At 46.3% G+C, this 22027-nt stretch overlaps 2 protein-coding genes across 2 annotated transcripts in view; both read left to right on the top strand.

Annotated features, from left to right (window-relative positions):
* The first annotated feature begins 61 nt into the window (after window positions 1–61).
* LOC142413103 (killer cell lectin-like receptor subfamily G member 1) lies at window positions 62–13848 on the top strand. The gene is made up of 6 exons (XM_075509152.1): window positions 62–685; window positions 3395–3593; window positions 9132–9224; window positions 9980–10131; window positions 12070–12173; window positions 13168–13848. The coding sequence occupies exons 2-6, from the start codon at window positions 3476–3478 to the stop codon at window positions 13277–13279; spliced, it is 579 nt and encodes a 192-aa protein (XP_075365267.1). The 5' UTR covers window positions 62–685; window positions 3395–3475; the 3' UTR covers window positions 13280–13848.
* Window positions 13849–18974: 5126 nt separating this feature from the next.
* The window catches only part of LOC142413114 (alpha-2-macroglobulin-like), a 32011-nt gene continuing 28958 nt past the window's right edge, over window positions 18975–22027 (top strand). The window contains exons 1-2 of the mRNA XM_075509162.1: window positions 18975–19161; window positions 20865–21048. Coding sequence (XP_075365277.1) covers window positions 19073–19161; window positions 20865–21048 — 273 coding nt within the window. The 5' untranslated portion in view covers window positions 18975–19072. The remainder of the gene's footprint in view (window positions 19162–20864; window positions 21049–22027) is intronic.

The raw sequence follows: 22027 nt of genomic DNA, 5'->3' as shown, positions 1-22027 counted from the left end.
AAACGCCGTGAAGATCCCGCCTCCCCTCGCTTCTCTTCCAATGAACGATGGGGGCCAGCAGATGGGCGCCCCGTAGCGCCCGCCGGCTAACCCCGCCCACCCGAGAGCCACTGCGAAGCACGGCTCGAGGCGGGAGCCGCTCGCCCAATGGCGGGGAAGCGCTCCCCGTCGGGCCGCCCCGCCCCTCGCCCCGCCCCGCCCCGCCCCTGCGGCGCCCGAAGTCGTGAGGCGCCCGCAGCCGGCGCGGGGGCTGGAGCTCGCCGAGAGCCCGCCGGAAAACGACCTAATCCGAGTACTTCGTAGCTTTCCCACCTTGAAGCCGAACTCTCACCCTGGCCCTCCTACGGGTTCGGATCACGTGCAGACAGGTGAACACGTCAGTAAAGGTGAAAGGCGTCCCAGCGCCATCGAGCCATCGCCAGCCGTTCCCCTCGCTCCCTCTGTCGAAGGCAGCAGTAGGCCATCGCTGTCCTTGGGCTTTGCCATCCCCGCCATGTACCTCCAGAGTGACTTCTTGTTAAACAAGCGAGGGAGACCATTCTTCGTAAAACTGGTTTGTGGCCTTGATCCTTCTGATTTTGTCCCCGCCTGACATACCGCTTTGTTATCCTTTGGAATAAAGGTGTCTCCTCCAGCTCTTGCAAGTTTTGCCACTGCAAAGGAATTCCATCTGATCATGCACAAGGTTGGTGGGCTTGAACATCCTGAGTATGATTAATAAAGCTATAAATGATTTGAGACTGGCATATTTAAAGGACGTTTCTCTTCTTAAGTCACACCCCCACTGTCATGGTAAGAGAGTCCACTTTCCAGGGCTCTCTTATTGGAAGGGCCAGATGTTCTTTGCTGGAGCTCTGAGGCTTTTGCATCTTTTTTATAAGAAAGAAATGCTGAATTTAGTGAACTTGTCAACATGCTAGAGAAGCCACTTGTTTGAGAGGGGTTTGGGAGGCTTCCCTACAGTATGCTGCTTCAGTAGCGAGGAACTGGGAAGGAGCACTGTTGGCTCCTGGAAAACTGATCGATTTAGCCCTGCTGTGATTTGTGTCCTACTGCCGATTCCAATGGGAGTACAGCACAGACATCTCAGCAGCAGAGGTCAGATTTATTTATATTCACAGCTATTAATGGCGTGTTGCCTGCATACTCTCCTATGGTGCGATCACTTCTTCTCTGTTTCCTGTCCAAACTAAGAACTCAACTTCTTGCTGATATTCAAGAGAAAATGGTAAAACATATCAAAACAGAGCTCTTAATTCTTCCCTGCCAGTCTTCGTTTCTCCACTTGTTCACAAATAACACCGTGTCGTGATTCCACTGGCCCTGCAGGCAGCCTGCAGTGACTTTGGCTGCAGCCTTTTCCCCTTGGTCTGAGCACTTAAGCAGTGTCTGAATCTTGTTGGTTTCTTTCCAGCCACACAGATTACATTCCCAGCTAAGCTCTCATCATGACTATAGCAAACTGTCCCTCTCTGGGCTTGACAGCTCTCTTTAGACTTCTGTAATATCCATTCAAAGCATTCAGGAGAGACTTTCCTCTTCTTGTGTGGCTCAGCTGTCTTCCCCTTCCTTTCAAGTACAGACTCCCTGTCTTGCTGTCTACAGGCCCTACCCAGGTTTGGAAGGAATCTTGTGGGTGCAATGTGCCACCCTTAGAGGGAAGTGTGTGTGGAGGAATTTGCAGAAATATCCAATCCCTGCCTTCCCAGACATGTGCATTGTAACAAATTGGCCACAACACTCTATATCAAACTAAGCATCCTCCCAGGCAATCACTTCTCAAATTTACAGCATGTCACCAGGACAGGGAGCAATCATCCCTGTCCTAGAACTGAAAACCATGGCAAACTCCTTTGTTGAGAATGCCCAGGAAATTCTTGTAAATGAACTGTACCAGTAAGGACCATGTACAGCCCGAGCCTGGCAAACATCTCCAATCTGAGTATGAACTGGAAGGGATCAGAATCTGGATCAAAACAAAAATCAGCCAACCATGCAGATAAGAGGTTTCTAGAAGCATCAGTACTCCCCACCATTCTCATCAGTGGTCAATCTTCACTATTTCAGAAGAAAACTATCCTTTCCTGTTATTGCTGACCACAGAGCCACAGAATGGTTGAGGTTGGAAGGGACCTCACAAATTCATTTGGTCCAACCCCCTGCTCAAGCAGGGCCACCTACAGCCAGGTGCCCAGGACTGTGTCCACACAACTCTCCATGGAGGGAGACCCCACAACCTCTCTGGCCAACCAGTGCCAGTGTTCAATCACCCTCACAGTAAAAAAAGTGTTTCCTGATGTTGAGAGATTTTGTGTTTTCCTCCTGTGTTTCAGTTTGTGCCCATTGCCTCTTCACTGGGCACCACTGAAAAGAGCCTGGCTCTTCCTGTACCCTCCCTTCAGGTATTTATTACAGAATCACAGAATCACAGAATCGTATAGGTTGGAAAAGACCTTTAAGATCATCGAGTCCAACCGTAAACCTAACACTGCCAAGACCACCACTACACCATGTCCCTAAGCACCTCATCCAAACGTCCTTTAAATACCTCCAGGGATGGCGACTCAACCACTTCCCTGGGCAGCCTGTTCCAATGCTTGATAACCCTTTCAGTGAAGAAAAATTTCCTAATATCCAGTCTAAACCTCCCCTGGCTCAACTTGAGGCCATTTCCTCTTGTCCTAAGATCCTCCCCAAGACGTCTCTTCTCCAGGATAAACAGTCCCAGCTCTCTCAGCCTTTCCTCATAGGAGAGATGCTCCAGTCCTGTCATCATCTTTGTGCCCTTTGCTAGGACTCTCTCCAGTATGTCCATGTCTCTCTTGTACTGATGCTGTTGAGATGTTGACTCAGAGGGTCTTGAGGGATGCCAGCTCTCAGTGCCTGCCTGTGTCTCAAGCACATTCACACTGGATGCTGGATGTAGAAAGAGTTCCCAGTAGAAGTGTCCAAAGCTCACAAGGCTTCCTTCTCAAACCCATGCCATCCACCTTTACTTGCCTTTTGACAGCAGTTGGGCTGCCAGTTTGCCGTAGCCATTGCTTATCCCACTATTCACCTTGTGGGTCTCGCTATTCACCTTTTTTACCATGTGCTCTCACTATCCACCTGCTTCTGTCCTGAGAGGGAGCTCTTCAGAGCGACACACATTCTCACAATTACTACGTCAGTGTAATCACAGTCTCTTGCGTTGGCAACAATTACAATACCCATGAACTTTGTGATTAATCACCTCTTCCACTAACGGCTGTTCTTAAGACATCCCTCATCAGGTTAGGAAATTGAAGTTGTTGCACTTCCACTGCTCTCCATTCTGTTGTAAATTTGCTTATTTTGAGCAGCTGGAGACAGAGGTTGCAATTTCACATTTCTTGTCTTCTGAATGTCGCGTCAGGTTTCCTGTTTCACAGGCGTTGAGCCCTGTCGCTCAACAGGCTGATCGAAACATCTTGTCATACGCAGTCTTTGCTTTGGCATGGAGGGAAGCAGATCAGAAACTTCTGCAGCCGAAGCAAGTGAGGAAATAATTTATACTTCTGTCAAATTCTCTCAGACTCCGCCACTGATGGCCAAAGCTGGACAGGAAAGGAGAGGTAAGGAAGCTGGATGAGGTAGGTCAACAAAAGATTTTATTTCAAGCAAAAGCATGTTCTAACAAAAACGCTCTGAGCTGGTCACTGACTTTGTGTACCAGCTTACAGTGCTGTTGCTTTTGTTCTAAAATTACTGTGAGTATTTTACTGTGATAAAAGCCAATGGGTCAGTGACCCAGCGTTGTTCCCCTCCTTTCTCCGTCAGACCCCTTTCAGCCTTTACTCCTGGCCATTCAACCCAGGCATCCTTTTCTCCGAAAGAGGTTTGCAGTTTTAAAGTTGTCTGCTTGTCAGCAATAAGAGATTGTCAGCAATAGTTCTTTGAAGGGCAGGCGAGATGCGAGTACAGATAAATTAGAGGCGTATGCTAATCAGAGATCAGAGACAGAGGAGGCATATGAGATCATCCATTCTCTCTCCTGTGGGGCTCTGCAGGATTCTTTTGTGATACATTTTTTCCTGTGTTTTCTCTGTTCTAGTTTTACATACCTCCCAGTGAGCAAATTTTCAGCTTTTGCCTTGAGACAGTTCTGCAAGGCATTTTACTACCAGGAAGATTTTCTTAGTGCTTTCCTTAAATTTTCTCTTCCCTTATTTCCACTCCATTCCCCCTGTTCAGGCCTTGCAAATGTCACACTGAGCAATTTCTCTGGCTGCTTAGTTGGGAAATACCACCTTAGAAGAGTGATAGTTTGCATTGATGATCATTCTTTATAAGCATCTCCTTCCCATGAGCTGATTGCTTTTCGTCTAAATGCTCGTGTGCTTTAGATGAGTTATGTTGCATTGGCTGCAACACTAATGGTTGACCTTAGCTTTTTTCAGAGCTGTTACAGCAAATAGGGCTCTCGCTCTGGGATACCAGATTTCTGTCCCTGATCAGAATAACTGCATACATCTGTGGTTGTTACTGCTGCCTGGTCACTTGCTGAACTATGGAAACAAAGCCAGCACAGAAACCCCCAAGTTCCTATTTGGTAATCACACTCCATCTGCTTGGAAGGCAGTCTTGCTTTTGCATGTGTTTTCATCAGAAATGATATTTTCTGTTGCATCAGAAAACACAGGGACATCTCTTAATTCCCTGCCAGTTGTGTTCACTCCCACCCTGTTGGAGGTGGAGATTACCCGATGCCCTCTTGAGATGTTTGCAGGTTTTTTTTAATATTCCTCCTCTCCAAATTCCTGTACGCACCTTCATCTTTTTGAGCTGAAGTCAGAGGGCCTAAAATAAGGAAGCTGATCTTTGAACACATGTTCTGTGCATATTATTTTATTACTCCCCAGCTCTCTTCTGAATCTGAGCAGTCCCTAAGGAGTCCAGTTTAAGTACTTTTCTTTAGAAGATCTTTATTTTCAACTCTGTCCTCGCCTCCATCACTTTTGAGAGATGTGCTGTCAGGTATTTCATCTCTGTTTTTGAATGCACACCTTTGCTACCAAGTGATCCCTGTGACACAGTATCACAGGTATATCACAGGTGTATAGATCAGTCCTCTGGTCAAACCAACAGTTTTTGGCTCTCATGGACTCCTCGAAAATGAAGAGTTGCCCTGGCTGTTTTCTGTTTGGCTTCCAGAGAGCCTTAGATATGCCATGCTACCTAAATGTCAGTCCAGCAGTCACTTAAGACAGTGTTAGCCTGTGTGGCACGCTTGTAGTCACAGCGATAACGAGGTCTGTGCCATAGCCAAGGACAGGATCCTCATTTCTCAAATCCTCCTCCCTGGCCCTAGGTAGTCATGCTGCTCCCATACTGACGTAGGCAGGAGCTGAGGGGAGCTATTTGGGACAGCGCAATGACATTCTTCAGATTGTCCTAGAAGACTTGAATTATAAAATGCTAACGGCTTTCAGTTTTTGAACTGAATCTGGACTCCCAAACCTAAAAATATTGGGTCATGTTGCTTGCAGATGAATGCAGTATATCACAGCCATTTCTCCAGAGCACTGACAGACCTAACTGGGTGTTTTGTATACTAGAAAGTTATAACATTGGATATTTATGTTAAATGTCCACCGGGCCACTTCTCCCTTCCCTTGGGAGACTTTTCCACAGTTCCTCAGACAACTACGTGGAAATATTTCTGGATGGTCCACTCAGATTTCCCTCTCGGTTACAAACTCATCCCAGGTACTTCTCCCTTCCTCTTCTACAAGAGCTTCACACGTGCTCCAGGGGCTGAGGATCAAGCACAAACCCCTGAACCTGTTTTAAAAAGGGGGAACTGCAGGGACTCCCTTTTGCAAGGGGTAAAAATCCAGATTTATAAATTTTTTAATTCCACTTCCCTGGTTGATCACTGCAGTTCAACTGAGGCTCAAATTCACCTTGAATGCTTCAATATGACTTGCCCTCTTCACTCTCTTCTTTCCTCCCAAAATTATCTAATGGCATACTTTTTCATTTTTAAGAACTGAAGTGAACTCTCCCACTGCTCTGGTTGTGGAGGTGCCCTTGGATTTTGTTTTGATGCTGAGTCGAGTCATTTCCTTTTTTCTGCAGTTGGTTTGAAACAATAGAGGGTGAACTGCTCTGTTCATTGCCAGGAGGCACCAGCTGGGACATTTAAGGATTAATTGTTTCACTGACTGTCATCCCAATCGCCTTGTCCTGGAAGCAGTTTTTCCTAAAATCCAGAACAGTGATCTGGAGGATGCAGGAGATAGCTTCTTGGAGAGGCAAGAGAGGAAGGAAAACAGAAGTGCAAATCCTCAGAAACGTGGTCTCAGAACAAAGAATTATGTTTCAACATATATTTATTCCCTTTTAGTTAGTTTTCAGTTGTAATCTGCAGAGAAGAGGCTCCACCCTACCCCTTAACCTCGGGCTGACTCCATTCTCTTGAAGCTTAATCTGATGGCAAAACCCAGAGATACAAAGGTGACCTTACAAGACAAATAGAGAGCAGGCAGAGAGAACAGCTACCCAGTTCAAGTCTTTCAGTTCTCCCATCGTCCTCTTGTGTGAAGCTGAGGAGTAGGTTGTAACTGAAAAGTCTTTCTGTATTTTGTAACTGAAAAGAGATGGGGTTTTGTTCTTTAATAATGATTAAAAAAAAAAAAAGTTAGTATTTTTTAACTACAAGTGGGGCAGCTGGAAGATCCTGCAAGCTTCAGGAAACATGACAAAACCTTTACCTTAGGAGAGATCTTTCTACCAGAAGAATGATGCTTACAACAAAGCTCCGTCACACTCTCCCTTGTTACCTTAGAAACTTCTTTTAGCCAAAACCGCAACTCTAAATATATTGCTATAAACCAGAAACTGGTCTTAAAACCGGTGAGCCTGCAAACCTCTCTAAGATCAAAATAAATTAATTTTTATTAATTTATTGATCTGGTCTACTTTCTGTATTTGAACAAAGCTTCCAATGCTTAAAGGATGCATTCTTGTTTTTAAGATAAGTCCCTCCCCTTCTGTTTTAGCACTGGCTTTCTTTGTCCTTCCCACAATATTCTTGATATGTGATGTGCGTTTGTTTTCAGCCTCCACCGAGAGATCCTAAAAAAATCTCCCCTACTGCTTACAAATATTTTATTCTTTTAGCCATCCCTTTTAATTTCTTTCTGACAAACTTCCTCATTTTCCTGTAGTTTCCCATTTTGAAATTATTCTACCACAGTGCCTTTTGTTGTTGTTGTTGGTGGTGGTTTTTGGCTCTGTTGAATCTCAGTGCATTTGTGTTCACTGCAGCAGAGAAGCTGCTGCATGGAGCCATGGTGAGCTGGGTGGCCTGAGTCACAAGCTGCTTCACTTTCTGTGTTTCCTGGCTTGCCGCTCCACGAGGTGCCTATTGACAGTGTCTAAGCATTCAGTCTCAGCATCGCACCCTGACATGGCATTTGCTTGATTTAATGCGATTAATTGATGCCAGTCATTGTCACCGTGCTTCCCTCATGGTTCTTTTTGCCAGTTCATGAGAGCTGTCACCATCCTTGTCTGGCATATAATTCCAACCCAATGCATTTAGTAGTATTTGCCTGGTCTGCGGGGTTGCTGCTACTGTTACCTCCTGATGCAGTTAGTTATTTAACCTAATCTGACTCTAATTTTACTTGAGCAGAGGACAGCCCCCTCTGTCTTCCTTGTGTATTTTGTATCCTATTGCTATGACATCCTATTCACAACCTTCTTCTACCAAGTTTTCAATGTACTTGCTGTGGTAGTGTCTTTGGTTAAAGCTAGCCTTCCCCTCCCTCCATCTTACTCCTTAGATTCCTAGCCTTTTTAGGGAGTACAGATACGTTTCTTTGGGTCTTGTGACATGACCGAGAGATAATCACCTCAGATTTCATGAGCTCCCAGGGACTTTGCCACTGGATTTGGGTAGAAGGCTCTGGAGCACCACAAGAGCAGGATGTGGTACATAAGCTTAAGGGAGAAGCACAGGGAAATCCTGGGTTCCTCAACATCAGTGACCATTAGCTGCACATTTAGTGCTTCTTAGAAAGTCCTATTGTCTATGCAGCTGTCATACTGAGATTAATAAAACAAGCAAACCAAACCCCCCTGGAGCTCATCCATGGCAGTAAGTGTCATCCTCTCCTCAGCCTGGGAGAGACGAGATTTTAGTGCTGAGATTTCAAACAGCTTATGGAAAGTGAACGTCTCTCAGCTCCAGGGGACAACAATAGGAAAGCAAGGTGTAGCCTGGAGGCTAACGGGTCATGCTATACATGAGCAGATCTCTACATGGCAGTCCTGCCCCACCCTTTGAAAGGAAGCAGTGCTGGGCTATGGTGGAGGCTGCCCCAAAGAGTCACCCTCTGCCACTGGCAGCAAGCGGACAGTGGATGGTGGTGGTGAAAGTGTGGAGGGGCATCCCAAGGTCTTCAAGGCGGGCCCTCCCATCCTGCCACCCCGCCATCGGAGAGGCGGATCAGAGGGTGACTGACTTGGGAGTGTCCCGGGAAAATGTAACATGACTGTGCGTCTAAGCCTGTGAACAGGATGCTGAGGTTAAATGTGTCACTGTTGCTGAGAGAGCTGGGGGAAAGGCCTTGGGTTTCTTTTTGCGTTTAAGCTGGAACATGGTGGCTGTAGCAGTGCAGCTCTGTGTTTCCACCCTGAGCTTCAATGCTGAGGCAGGAGCGGGTCTGCTGGGAGGCTCACACCAGCACGAGGTGTCACATGCTGCCTGGGGGGCTCCCGCTGACGTGGGGCAGGTGCTTCCTCTCCTGGGGTCAGCCACTGCAGGGGCTGGGCCAGCTGACCCTGTGGCCCCGCAGGGGCAGAGCTGTGGCTGACCTGGAGACAGGTACACCTCCTGGGAAGCTCAGGCAGGGACTGACAGCTCCCGGCTGAGCTGAAATGGGGCCGAGCTGAAATGGGGCCCTGGGCTGGTGGGCGTGGGGAGGCCCTGGCAAGGCTGCGCAGGGACAGTGATGGCAGCGATGTGCAGAGTGCAGACAGACAGGGATGCTCTAAATAGTTGAGTTCCTTATGGAAATGCCCAGGACACAAGCAAACTACATAAAATCACCATCAGTTTTCATGTGGCTGCTGTTCACTATGGTCTCTTTTCTCTTTTACAGCTCCCTGTCTGTGGCCAGCAGTTGTGCTGGGCTTGGCTATAGGCTTTGGGATACTGAGCATCTCCCTAGCGACTGCTTTGATTTGGAAGATGAGTAAGTGCACAAAGGGGTGCTGAGGATGAGCAACCAACAGCAAGGGACAGGAGACTCATCTAAGCACAGGAGCTTAGATCCTGAACTCCATTATTTGGGGTTAAACCAGAAGCTGTTCTAGGTTTCTACCAGCCTTAAGTACCCACTGCCTATCCAGAATATTTTGAAGAATATATTCCCTGTGCAGACCCCGGGCAACCCATTTCAGATCTTGTGGCAAAGAGCAGTGAAACATATTGAAAGTTTTTTGTAGACTTGTCTGCTGTAATTATAGTGGTAAGCTGTAGAAGAAATATGCAAGGTCTGTAACACTTTTGCATGTATGCAGAAGGTGCTAGACCACGTGGGAGAGCCTACTGGTTGCTGCTTAAAATCCGTTCACCTGATGTGTGACATAATCACACTGTACCCACAGAATGATGTAATTTTTTCCCTTACTTTTTGCACACCCAGAGTGTTGTCTGCTTTCAGATACCCAATTTTGGTTCTCAGGTATTTGAGTAGTTCAGAGGAAACCCGGCAGGGGGAGGTTGCACCAGCATCAGAGTGCATGTGACTTTTATATAAAGATTTGGAAATTGCACAGAGGATCTGAAGTTCAGTGTTTATGCATTGTTGTTTTCAGATGCTTATCCTGACTTGTATTTTCTGCATTGCAACTATGCAGAAGAGTTGCTTTTCAGGAGGTCATTGCTGACAAGTGTCTTTCTGTTGGTTAATGGTAGAGAAAAGCTGGTATTTTGATTCCTTTACAGGTGACTCCCATCCACGCTGCCCTGAGCAGTGGATAGCCTACAGAGGGAGCTGCTACTCCTTCTCCAAGGAGAAGAAGGACTGGCATTCCAGCCAGGAATCCTGCTGGGCACAGGGAGCTCATCTCCTGGTGATCAGTGATGCCAGCGAAATGGTAATGATTTTCTTATTCTTTGAGAATATTCCATTTCCTTGCAGATACCTCAGTGACTGACATCCAAGCAGTGCTGTCACTCTAGCAATATTTTGACTTTAAAGGAGAGGAAGGATTTATGACTGCAACGTTATAGTGCATTTCCAGTTTCAGGATGCACCTTAGAAGTTCCCACCAGGCAAAGAAGCAAAGGGGAGAAGGGAGAGGTGAGGGTCACTGTCAGCCACTCAGAATCATCCTAGGAAGGATATTAGGAGACAGTCTTCTCCACTGCCCGTCTCCACCTCCCCTCCTAGTCCCAACAAGGCTGGTATGAATGATCACAGGAAAAGAGTGTGGCACTGTGCAGTCTCTGTACTCATTGCCAACAAACCAGTACATCCCCACTCTTCAGAAATGCTTCCTTTGCAACAGCAATGCCTCTCCTCCCTGCAACCACTCCAGCTCCTCCTGCTCAGTGACCCTTGCCACTCCCTGTGTTCATGCACGGGTATTTCTTTCTCAGTCTGTTTTCAATGCTTACTTCCTCTCTCTGCCAAAAAACCTCAGTTGTGCTGGTGAAATCAGAAACCATCTGTTCCACTGCTCATTTTCCAGCAGATGCTCACTGGGGGCAGAGGCATGTATGACCACTAAAGAAATGGGTAGAGCTGATCACTAGGGAGGTGAGGCATGTCTGCATAAGTAGAGCAGAAGTACTTGATCTGTTTTTGTGCAAGCCAGGGCTTATTAGCTCAGGTCCAATGAACGTGGACAGCTTCCAGTCCCTGGACAGAAGTTGCATTGTATGATGTTCTGTGGGGGCTTACAAAGCCAGGTCTCTGCTCGACTGGGAGTATGTACCAGGCTTTCACACTTTCTTAGGCAAATCCTGATTCCTTGAGAAATACTCATGTTCCCCAGATTACCCTTTTCTCTGAGTGAAGAAAGCCTCCCTGGTCTGGCTGCTTTCTTACTACTGTCTCTGCTGCTAGAGTGTTACCCATTATCCCTGCTCAGACTTCCCCACGTAAGCAAGACTTTCCTAGCTATCCATCCGCTGTGCTGCAAAGGCTGTGACTGTTCAACCTCCCTTTGCCAGGGAAGCACAGTCACCTCCAAACCACCAGCAACACTCAAGCATTCCTCAAGCTACTCCTATTCCCACCACTTTACCAAGCCAGCTTTGTTAATGCTTCAGCATGAAGATGTCTGCTCTGACTGTTTGTGGCAGCAGGAGATAAGGATGGGGCCCAGCCATACCACTGAAAGGTTGCTGGTTTTGGGTTTCATTGCAAATGTGGACAAGACATCTCTCTCTTGTCTTTGTCCTTTTTTTTTCTTTGGGCAGAGGTAAGAATTTACTTCAGGGCTGAGTTTCTGTTGCAGGCTTCACCTTTTAACAGTGAACAGGACTTAAGGGTTAGGCAAAAGGAAACGAACATTGAAAACATGTAGCAGGAAAATCTGTATAAAATTTAATGAGCTTTGGTCCTGGGCTCCTTACACAGATATGTCAGTGCCTGCACTTCCTGCCCTGACCTGATTTTACCTTTAATTGTTAATACTTTGTATTAGCTTGCTAGCTAGCTGTATGGTAGAGCATTAATACTAATACTAATAGCATACGTTCCTACATAAAGCTCTGTGTAGGAAAATCCAGGAGACTGGGGCGCAGTTGGTTCATATATATTGCCCTGAGAAATGTCCTTTGAAGAATCCGCCCAGGACCCTTGAAAGCATGCTTAATTCCTTGTAAGTGTACACATAGCTGTTATTCCAGGCATGATCTGCAGGGCTGATCTTTCTGATTAGAAGGTGTGGAAAAGCAGTATTGTCAGCCACTTAAGGAACAGTCAGGTGACGGGATTTTCTTGTTCTCTGTTCTCTTTGCTTATCCTTACCTCCATTTTCAGGCTGGCTGCCATTAGTCACTTTGTAATTTGTCACCTTTTCTAGGACCTGTTCAAGAGTATTCAAACAGGATATTTCTGGATTGGACTGAGGAACAGCACAGGCTCTGGCTGGATTTGGGAAGATGGCTCTATACTCAGTGGCACCAAGTGAGTTTCATTCTGTTTTTAAAACAACAGTGCTAATTCAGATTGCCTGGTGTTCCACAGGCTAATTCAGATTGCCTGGTGATCCTGCACCAGATCTGAGGAGCTTTCTTCCTGGGCAGATTTTCTTCTTACTGTCACCTGTACAGCACTGAACTCAGAAGGGTCTACTTTTTACTGCCCTTCACCTTGTAAAGGCATGTACCTGTGAAAAGCAGGGCTAGTGTTAGTATCTCACTCTCTACTTCCCTCCAGCTGCTCAGACTAAGGATTATGTACCTGCACTGCCCACGCAGTTGCTCAGTCAGAAAAGCATGTGGTCCATCTTGGCTTTACTGGGTTTAACCACCTCGCACCCATTCTGCCAAGTGCTGGTGTCACTGGGTGCGAGGACCCAGCCCTTCACTGCTTTGCTGGTGCCAACCCAAGTCAGAACCTTAATTCTGGCTCAGTATTTACATGGGCAAAACTCAGCATTCTGTATGAGGGAAAACATTATGATTTGATCCAGTGACTTTGCCTGGCCCTTTCCTTTTTATGGCAGTTCACACAATGAGTTAGTCTCTAACACTTCTCCAGCAAGGAAACTCGCCCAAGATCTCGCTGTCGGTAGGTCAGTACTCTAAGCACTTGGCTTAGTTCCCTTCTTAAATCCAGCTTTCTGTTCTTACAAACTCCTTGGAGGCGATCATCTTTCCATGAAACTCTCAGCACTGCTGTTCTCATGCTGGTGGATATCACTGTCACTGCAGGGCATCATGTCTATGTTTGGTTCTGATTTGGGTTCCACAATGCCAAAATTACTTAGATGTGTAATCTCCAGGTAGGTAGGTACTTTGGTGTATGTTTTGTTTTCTAACAGCTGCCCTTTGGAGGTTGGGTTCTTTCACTTCCTCTGGGCTCCACCCTTCAAAATCAGATGTTTTTTCTTTCTTGCCTCCAGGAGACAATCTCAGCATTTTCTCTCAGTCTCACTTTTGTTCCGTGTCTCTTGCAGGGTCCTCTCTAACAGCCCTGTGCAACACTGTGTTGTCCTGATGAAAGATCACTTTCAGGCCTCCAGCTGTGAATTTTATGCTCCATGGATCTGTGAGAAATCTCTTAGATAAATCCCATGTGCATTTTCATCTCATAACCATCTCATCAGTGGTACAAGTCGATCATTGTCCTGCAAACCACAGCTCTATACAAGACCAAGGACTTGCCCTTTCCACACCCTCACAAAGGTGTTTTGCAGGGACAGGTTTGTTGCCCGTAACGGTGAATTATCCTCAGTAGTAGATCCATTCTCAGTCCACATCTGTTGGATTACTGCTGTTTGTGACCAGATGAGACCTGAGACATATTCCCTGCCCTAATCTTTCCTTATTTGTCCTATAAGGGCAAACAAAAGTTTTGTGACAACAGATGCTGGGTCTTCAGATCTCTGAGGGTGAGGTGGCCATTTTCCTCCATTCCTGAGCGTCAGATTTCATTTCCATTCCCTGCATCTCCATTGTCTGGTGCCAGCAGGACCAGGAAAATGAAGCCTGCTGTTCGCTGCCAGAAACATAAACAGACTTCTCCCAGTGGCAGCCTCTCCTTTTGCATCCCAGCATCTCTCCCATGAGTGGGAGAGAAGAGGGTGAAATGAAACTACAACTTCTGTAAATCCAGCAGTGAAAATAAACCTCCAGTGCTGCACTGGACCAAAAGTGTGTACCCATGTCATTACTTCTCTCTGTTGGAAGGAACCAGCTGCACACCATGTTTTATAGGCCAACTTCAACCAAACTAGTCAAGAAGCTGGGCTTCTGGAGTCAAAGAACTACAATTAATTGTGTGTTATTATTGAATCAACCAAGAATGTGTTTCCCTCTCCACCTCTGCAGTTTCATACTGCAGAGAGAGGAAGCAATGGATAAATCCTTACTACAAGGAGCTTTCAGTTCAAATAGAGCAGAGACAGGCTAAGAGTGCGAACAGCATAAAGCCACAGTGAACATTATGGGTGGGACAGTAGGTTGCATTTCCACACACCTGGAAAACTTTTTTCCACCAGTGATTTTGTTTGAACAAAGGAAGAGAAATTTTATTAATTTCCAATTTATCCTATTTATCTTAATATATTTATATCATATTCCAATTTACTATTACCAGCAGGTTAGTGGTAGATGTTCTGAGGTGTGTGTTTGTTCTGGGAGAGACAGGCTGGAGAAATGGGCTGACAGGAACCTTGTGAAATTCAACAAGGAGAAGGTCAAAGTCCTGCACCTGGGGAGGAACAACCCCATGCACCAGTACATGCTGGGGGCTGACCAGCTGGAGAGCAGCTTTGCAGAAAAGGACCTAGGGTCCTGGTGAACACCAAGTTGAACATGAGCCAGCAATGTGCCCTTGCTGCAAAGGAGGTGAATGGTATCCTGGGTTGCATTAGACAAAGTATTGCCAGCAGGTCGAGGGAGGTGATCCTCCCCTCTGCTCGCACTCGTGAGGTCACCACCTGGAATGCTGTGTCCAGTTCTGGGCTCCCCAGTACAAAAGAGACATGGACATACTGGGGAGTCCAATGAAGGGCCACAAAGATGATGAAAGGACTGGAGCATCTCACATATGAGGAAAGGCTGAGGCTGCTGGGATGGTTTATCCTAGAGGAGAGAAGGCTGAGGGGAGATCTTATTAATGTTTATATAATGTGTATATATATATATATATATATATATATATGAAAGAAAAGAACTAGCATGGTGCATGGCAGGGAAGGGCTAGAGAGAAACTAATTGATCCAAACACCAGAGTTTTCATCTGAAAATGCTAGATCGTGGGTTCACAAGGAGGATTACAAATAAGTTGGAAGTGATTGTTATTGGGATTGATACTGCTGTGCCACATGTAAATAAGCGCTACATACAACTGTGAAATCACAGAGAAAACAGAAACAAGATCTTGTTTCCGAAAAGAAAATTGCTGTTTCCCCCCAGCAATTTTCTTTTTAAATAATTGAAATTCTTCTTGCATCACCTGGTTGAAAGAAGCAGCTTAATGCAGTTTTGACCAATCCAGTTGCAACAAAACAGCAAATTCCTCACACTGCCATTTACAGAATGCCTTCAATTGCATATCCCTGATATGTGAGGCTTGACATTCATAGAGGATGTAGCACATGGAGGAATCAGGGCAGATGAAGACAAAAATACAGACCTTAGCATACCCAGCTGAGTCTGCTGAACCTCAACCTGAAGTTCACTGCGCTGAGGGGCTTAAGGTGGGAATGTTGCCAGCAAGGGTAGGCCTGCTTTTCAATAATCATGTGTTGTGGTTTAACCTCAGCAGGCAGTGAAGCACCACACCATGCCTGTAACAGTAATTCCTGGGGAAACTGCAAGAAACCCACAGTATTTTAAGCAGTGTACTAGGAGCTAAAAACCTTGAGTTTTCCTCTCAGGTTGTCTGGGTTACTTTGGGTGAGATATTTTGTCTGTGCCAGAGTCCATTCAATATCAAAAGAAGGTGCTGTCCCTGACTCCCAGGAAGTTGCCAGACCCTATGAAATAATGCTGAGGGGAGATTTTGCCTGCTTTGTCAAAATGATGGTAGCATCTACAGAAGGAAACCTAGCACTTACTTTACCAGAGAACCCTAGTGAAGAAACAGCTTCTTGAGTTATCATGATGCATGTAGGTGAGGTGAGCGTGTCTCTGAGCTTGCCTAGTTTACCTTGTGAATAGTGCAACAGCTTTGCCTCCCCTAAGATTTTACAGTGCAGTGCATGCTAGACTATTTTACTGATGAGCTCTTCAAACATGGCCTCTCAATCTCATCCCAAAGAGATGCTCAGGAAATGTAAAATAAATGAATACATTAGGTTGCCTCAAAAGTTGACTGTTCTTTGAAGGAAAAGGATTTTCAGCGGCGGATTTTACTTCTAACGATGCAACGTGGCTCCTCTGTGGGTTCAAGTTTTCACAATACTAAAGGGATCTGAAGCAAGTATATTCATTTCCATGAAAACAGTTGAACAAATATCTTTGGCAGAGCTTTTAATCTTCTGTCTAGAGCATGTTGATATAGTTGATTGATATATGCTAATTTTCTTGGAAGTAAGTTCTTCTTGGATGAACTCTGTAAGCCAGCGATGAATGAATACTGGAGGAGCATGGGTAGCAGATTGAGGTAAATTACAATCCTCATTCTCCATTGCATTTCTGAGGCTGCACTTGGACTGCGTCTGGTTCAAGAGGAATGTGGAGAAACTGGAGAGGGTCCAATGGAGAACTACCAAACTGGTCAGAGTATGGAGCATATGACCCACAGGGAGTGACAGGGGGAGCTGGGCTTGTTTAGTCTGACCAAGAGGAGGATGGAGTGATTAAATAGGTGCCTACAAATACTTGAAAGGCAGTTACAAGGATATTGGAACATGACCTTTCTTGGTAGGGGCAGAAGATATAACATGGGGCAATGGCTGCAGCTGCAGCTTGGGGAGTTCAGATTGGACATGAGGAAAGACGTCTTTACCAGAAATTAGTGCAACACTGGAACGGATCACTGGAGAAATGGTAGGTTCTCCATCCTTGGAAGTTTTCAAGATTTGACTTGACAAAGTTACAGCTGACCTGATCTAGCATTGGCAGCAGTCCTGCTTTAAGTGAAAGGATGGACTAAACTTCCAGAGCTCCCTTCCAACCAGCACTTCTGTGATGCTATCAATGAATGCAGCGGGATTCTTGTTTCAGATACAGGATACTTAATGCTCTTTTTGCGCAACTGAGGCACCTGTGCCTTTGAGCTATGCCAAATGACAGAACTTCAGATTCACTGAGAGAAATCCAGGAAAGATATCCCTAAAACACACTCTCCTCATGGATAGGCAAACACCTTGCAGGAGGTTTCTTGAGGATCTTAGAGGGAACCACGTAAAATCTAGTAAAAAAACTCTAGAAAGTCTGTTGGCCTTCTCAGTTGTACTCACAACAGGTGGAAATGGCAGGAGAGAGAGGGAAAACTCATTGCCATTGCCTTGTCTGTGCCACCACCTACAAGCCGAATCATGCAAAGACCCTTGAAATTAGGCTGCTGGGGCCCAAGTCGCTATTGGGAATGGGATGGAGGCCAAGCACCTTGAGGGCAGATTTTAAAATTCAGTTCAGTATCATCTGTGCATGTTCATTGGTACCTACTGGGATTCTCAAGCCTTTAAAATCTTGCCCCCTTCAATTGACTGAAAACATTTCTCTTCAGTTTTTGGCTACACAGCACATTTTTGACCAAGGTCCTAATGATCGGGAGCTGGCTTGTGAGCGGTGTGAGCTGTTGGGCTATTTGCCAAAAGAGTAGCCCTAGCTTCCTCTGCTGTGTGCAGTTCTGCACCTCTTTCCTGTCAGGTTTGTGTTCAATCAGTCCGGCTCCCGATCTGTTCAAACCAATGTAAAGTGTCATCTTTGAAAAGGCTTTGACCACCCCATGTACAAATCCTCTTCGCTGTGGGTGAGGCAGATCTTCCTGGGTTACATGTCTTTTGGGCAGGTAGAGCAACCTTTAGGCATCAAATGGAGAAGGCAAGGCACAAGCCTGGGCTGTGTTTCTTTTGAGCAGTCCCCAAGGAAATTGGATGTGCACTACTATCCTCTGCTTTCCCATGCAGGTCACTGCAGGGCAAAATGAGGTCTGTAATGAAGGTTTGTTATCTCATTGCACTTGGATTTCTTAACTCAAAAGTTCCTGAGCTCACTAAACTTCTCATGATGATAGTAAGAGAGGGGAAGGACAGACAGATAATGATTTTATCCTGCACCCTTTTTAATCTGAAAATTATGCTTTACATCCTCTAACACAGATCTCCATTCTTTGGAGTTTGGGTTAGGACTATAAGTAAGACAGATATTGTACTGCCACTTGCAAGGGTAATAATTACCAGAGCTATTGATCCTCCTGCTGCAGCCCAAGGTAACTACAGTACAGGCAATGGTCAAAAAGAAATTTCCCTCTATGATACAACATCGCCCAGCGTGGATTTTCACATAATGAAACCAGGAAGTACTCCATCGAACAGCAATAATTTGATCTAGATGTGCCAATAATTTGACCTGGAACAAGAACCAGCACAGGCAAAGAAAGGCCCAGGCCATGTCTGTTCTGCTGAGTGAGGGCAGCTGCTGCTCTGCGGAACTGGTTAATGTGTTACATGCTGTTAATGGGTTGAACTTTTGGCAGCTTCCCATCGTGTCACTGTCCCTGTTTCTGTCAGGGTGAAGGTCAGATTATCTTGGACAACTTGATTGTCCAGGCACCGTCTGGCCCCTTTTCCTGGCATTAGCCCTGGTGGGACCAGGAATGAAGAGCACAAGAGAGCAGCATGAGTGAAGGGGGAAGGTTTTCAGTGTTTGCATTCCCTGTTTTCAGATCCTGCCCGTAAGTGGGGGTTACGCACACCCACACTTGTTTCCCAAACCCTAGCTCAATCTCCTGCTCCCAGTTTGAAGGAAATCAAACTGCTCCTGCTCCTCCAGCAGCCTCTGTGACCAGCGCTGTGGCCAGCTCCGTACAAGGAGCCCTGCCAGGAATGAAGGCCTTCCCCTTATCCTCTGCTGTTAGCCCTTCTTTTCTTTAGCTACCACCTTTCCTCCGTTGCCTGCTGCCCTGCCCCAAAAGAGAGACAGCTCCAGCCTGCTGGGCACCCTCCCCTCCCTCTCCCCCCCAGCGCCTGGCCTTCTGCCCGGACTCAGAGCTGCTGGTTCCAGCTCCTCCGTACCGCCTCTCCCCGTTTCTGGGTGGGCCCTGGCCCCCAGCCCTTATCTCCTCCAGCCCCTGGGCTGTCTGCAGAGCAGAGTATAAAGGGGTCGACTCGGAGAGCGGAGGGGGAGTACCAGCAGCGCCGGACCGGGCTGGGTGTCCGCTTGACTCATCACGCCCTGTTCTGCACCATGGGGAAGGACGGGCTGCTCATCAAACCAAACATCTTCCTCCTTCTCCTCTTCTTCCTTCCTGGAGACACCTCGTCTGCCACAGAGCCGTAAGCTATGCAGGGGGGTCTCTGGGCAGGCAGGAGACCTGGGTTGTATTCCTGTGTCTGTTGCTTTGTCTCTTATCTTCTGCCTACTTTCTTTTACACAGGAATAAAGACACCAAGGCTGGGTGTCTTCTACAAACAGCAACTCTAGTGCTTCAGGGGGACCCAAAACAGTTTGTGAAACTGAGATATCAGTAAAACTTCAGCAAAAAAAAAAAAAGAAAAAAGAAAAAAAGAAAAAAAGAGGGAAAGGTCTATGAGAATACCTTTTGCTGCTTCAGAGAATTGACAGCATTTCAGCAAAATTTTCTGCACAAAATCGGTTCTTTACCGCTTTGTCTTTTAATGCAACATTTATAACTATTTACACATTCGGTTTTTCTTAAGAGACAGACTTTTTTGAAAAGACAATGAAAGGTTTCATTTTGGGTTGACTACCCTACTCCCAGGTTGAAATGCCCAGGAGATGGGAGTGGTTTTTTGATTGATAGAGGAAAAAAGGAACAAATAACACATCTGGCATGACCAGAAATGGCTTTATTTTTTGATTGACATTTTTCAGCTCAGCCAATGGAATGAAAATTCCCCTCTTACCTGGGTTTATGTGGCACTGTAAGGCTGTGACTGTTAAGGTCTGTGAGGGTATATTATGCTGCATCCCTTTTTCACCCCCTTTTGCCCTGTTTGTATGTGAAGGGAGTGTGTGTTGTGTGCAAGTGTGTATGTGTATGGCAGGAGCAGCGCATGAGGGGTCCTGGCATCCCAAAGACTTTCTTCTTTGGCTTTTTGGCAATGTCTTTTCCTCCTCAGCAAAGCAAGGCTGTGCTGCAGCACTTTCATCAAATGCAGGGTAAGCAGAAAGCAGGGTTGGGATCTGAGGGGCCAGAGCTTTCTCCTTGCAGACCAACTGATGGACATAAAGGTGTCAGAGCCTGCCCTACCACTAAAGGTAATGCCCTGCCTTACTACTGAGGTTTCAAGGGCTCTTTTCCCAGCTGGTCGCTGTTCTGGGGATGCCTGTCAGGGGCCAGTCCTCGCCCACCCAAAAGGGAGCACTGTTGCCATTAGGCGGATCAGGTCTGATTCCCAGATGCAGTGCTGGGCACCGAGACACGCCGGCTCGTTGCTCCACTGGGACGGAGGCTGCGTAAGGCCAGGCAGGGACACCCTGCTCGGGCTGAGCCAGAGGGGCTTGCTTCCCTGAAAAAAACGAAATTTGCTCCAGTGTTTTTTGCTTAAGATCTGGCACCACGCTGTGGCAGTTTTGGGTCTCTGCGAGAAATGAGAGTAGTGCTACAGACGGTTTGCAGCGTGTAGTCAATGGCGTTTATTCACTAGGTACCGGCACTTGTGTGGCTCCTGAATCCTACTAACAGTGTCTAGCAAAGGTGACAATCGACTTTTCCCCACTGGCGTTATTCAGGGTCCCAGGAGGAAGTGCTGCTGTTGTGCCAGAACGTGGAAAAACATATCCCTTCCAGATGTTTGCATTTAGGATTTCCTGTGGTATTTTACTTTTGAGACCGGCCTTTCTGTTTTCCCCTGCCCTTACAGACATGCTGAAAATCTTGTTACACTCCTAGAAAATGCATCTCTCTCCCTGTTTAGTGAAGGCTGTATTCATCAAATTGGTTTATTTGCTCTTTCTGTACAGCTCCTGTTAACTGTTCCTGCTCCTCTAACCTGTCCTTCTCCCCTGTTCCTAGGCAGTATATGGTGCTACTGCCCTTTCTGATACACACCGATTCTCCTGAGAAAGTCTGTGTTCAACTGACCCACCTGAATGAGTCTGTGATGCTGAGTGCCACACTCGAGTATCAAGGGGAAAACAGGAGCTTGATTGATGACGTGGTGTCAGAGAAGGACGTGTTCACCTGCATCCCTTTCTCTGTGAGTATCTCACCCTTGTGGGATGAGCCCTTGTGCCAGGGATAAACTGTAAGGGCACTGAACAGCAATGAACAGAGTAACACTGTGTAGGTATTCACTTCCCTCTTGGCCAAAGGTATGTTTATGTCCATCCTCAACACCCTCTCACTGCTGAGATCTCCTTAGCATGCCACCTGAATGGGAAATGCTGAATCCTGGAAAGCCAGCCCCTCTCTAGGACAGGAGGAGGAGGAGAGGCCAGGAGAAAGAGGAGGTTTTAGTATTGACGCTCCTGGTGGCTGTTTGGTGAACAGTTTCTTCAAATGGCTCTCCACATCATCCTTCAACAGCCACAGATTGTTACTTGAGTGCCTTCGGATTGGGGTAGAGCTTTTAGACCTCAGCTACTTTTTGCCTTGTGCATATAACTCAATGAATTAATGTGAGAACATAGAGCTGTGATTGCCTCCGTCTGAAAAAGAGAATGAAGTAGAAAATTCATAGCTTAATGTAATTGATAGCCCTGGGGACTATAACAAGTTGTAGGCAACTAGGAAAGTTGGTCATCTGGCTCAGAGCACAGATTACATCTTTGGCCTGAAGGCTGAAGAACTGGCCTTCAGGACACTGAACAGGTTGGCATCCGTGTCTGGGTTTGTCAGATATAGGCTGAAGATTGAATTCTGTCACTTGGAGAGAGATGTATAGAGATTTAGCATGTCTGGTTTGGAAAAGAAAACGTTCTGCAAGGACTAGGGACATCATCTGAAAGAGAAGGGGGGGACATAATCTGAAAGAGAAGGGAGATTATTCCATTGCCCCTGTGAATGTCAAAAGGAAAAGGACAGAAAGGTTTTGGTCAGGGCAATAAGAATTTCTTAAAATTGGGTGGCAGAGCTGGGAGTTCCTTTGCTGCACAATACTTGCACAATACTTGCAATGCTGCACAATCACTGCACAGCAGTAAGAATGAGTAGAAATATGGGACAAGTAAATATCA

Source organism: Mycteria americana, chromosome 1, assembly GCF_035582795.1.
Source record: "Mycteria americana isolate JAX WOST 10 ecotype Jacksonville Zoo and Gardens chromosome 1, USCA_MyAme_1.0, whole genome shotgun sequence".
In the NCBI taxonomy this organism is placed as follows: domain Eukaryota; kingdom Metazoa; phylum Chordata; class Aves; order Ciconiiformes; family Ciconiidae; genus Mycteria; species Mycteria americana.
Note: the sequence above shows the minus strand (reverse complement) of the source record. Positions and strands in the feature narration are given on the sequence as shown.

Bases quoted from the DNA above. Each gene is read 5' to 3' on its own strand.
- LOC142413103 (XM_075509152.1), top strand. From the start codon at position 3,476: ATGGAGGGAAGCAGATCAGAAACTTCTGCAGCCGAAGCAAGTGAGGAA. The intron at 10,132-12,069 runs GTAATGATTTTC...CACCTTTTCTAG, and splicing joins TCAGTGATGCCAGCGAAATG to GACCTGTTCAAGAGTATTCA. The intron at 12,174-13,167 runs GTGAGTTTCATT...TGTCTCTTGCAG, and splicing joins TCTATACTCAGTGGCACCAA to GGTCCTCTCTAACAGCCCTG.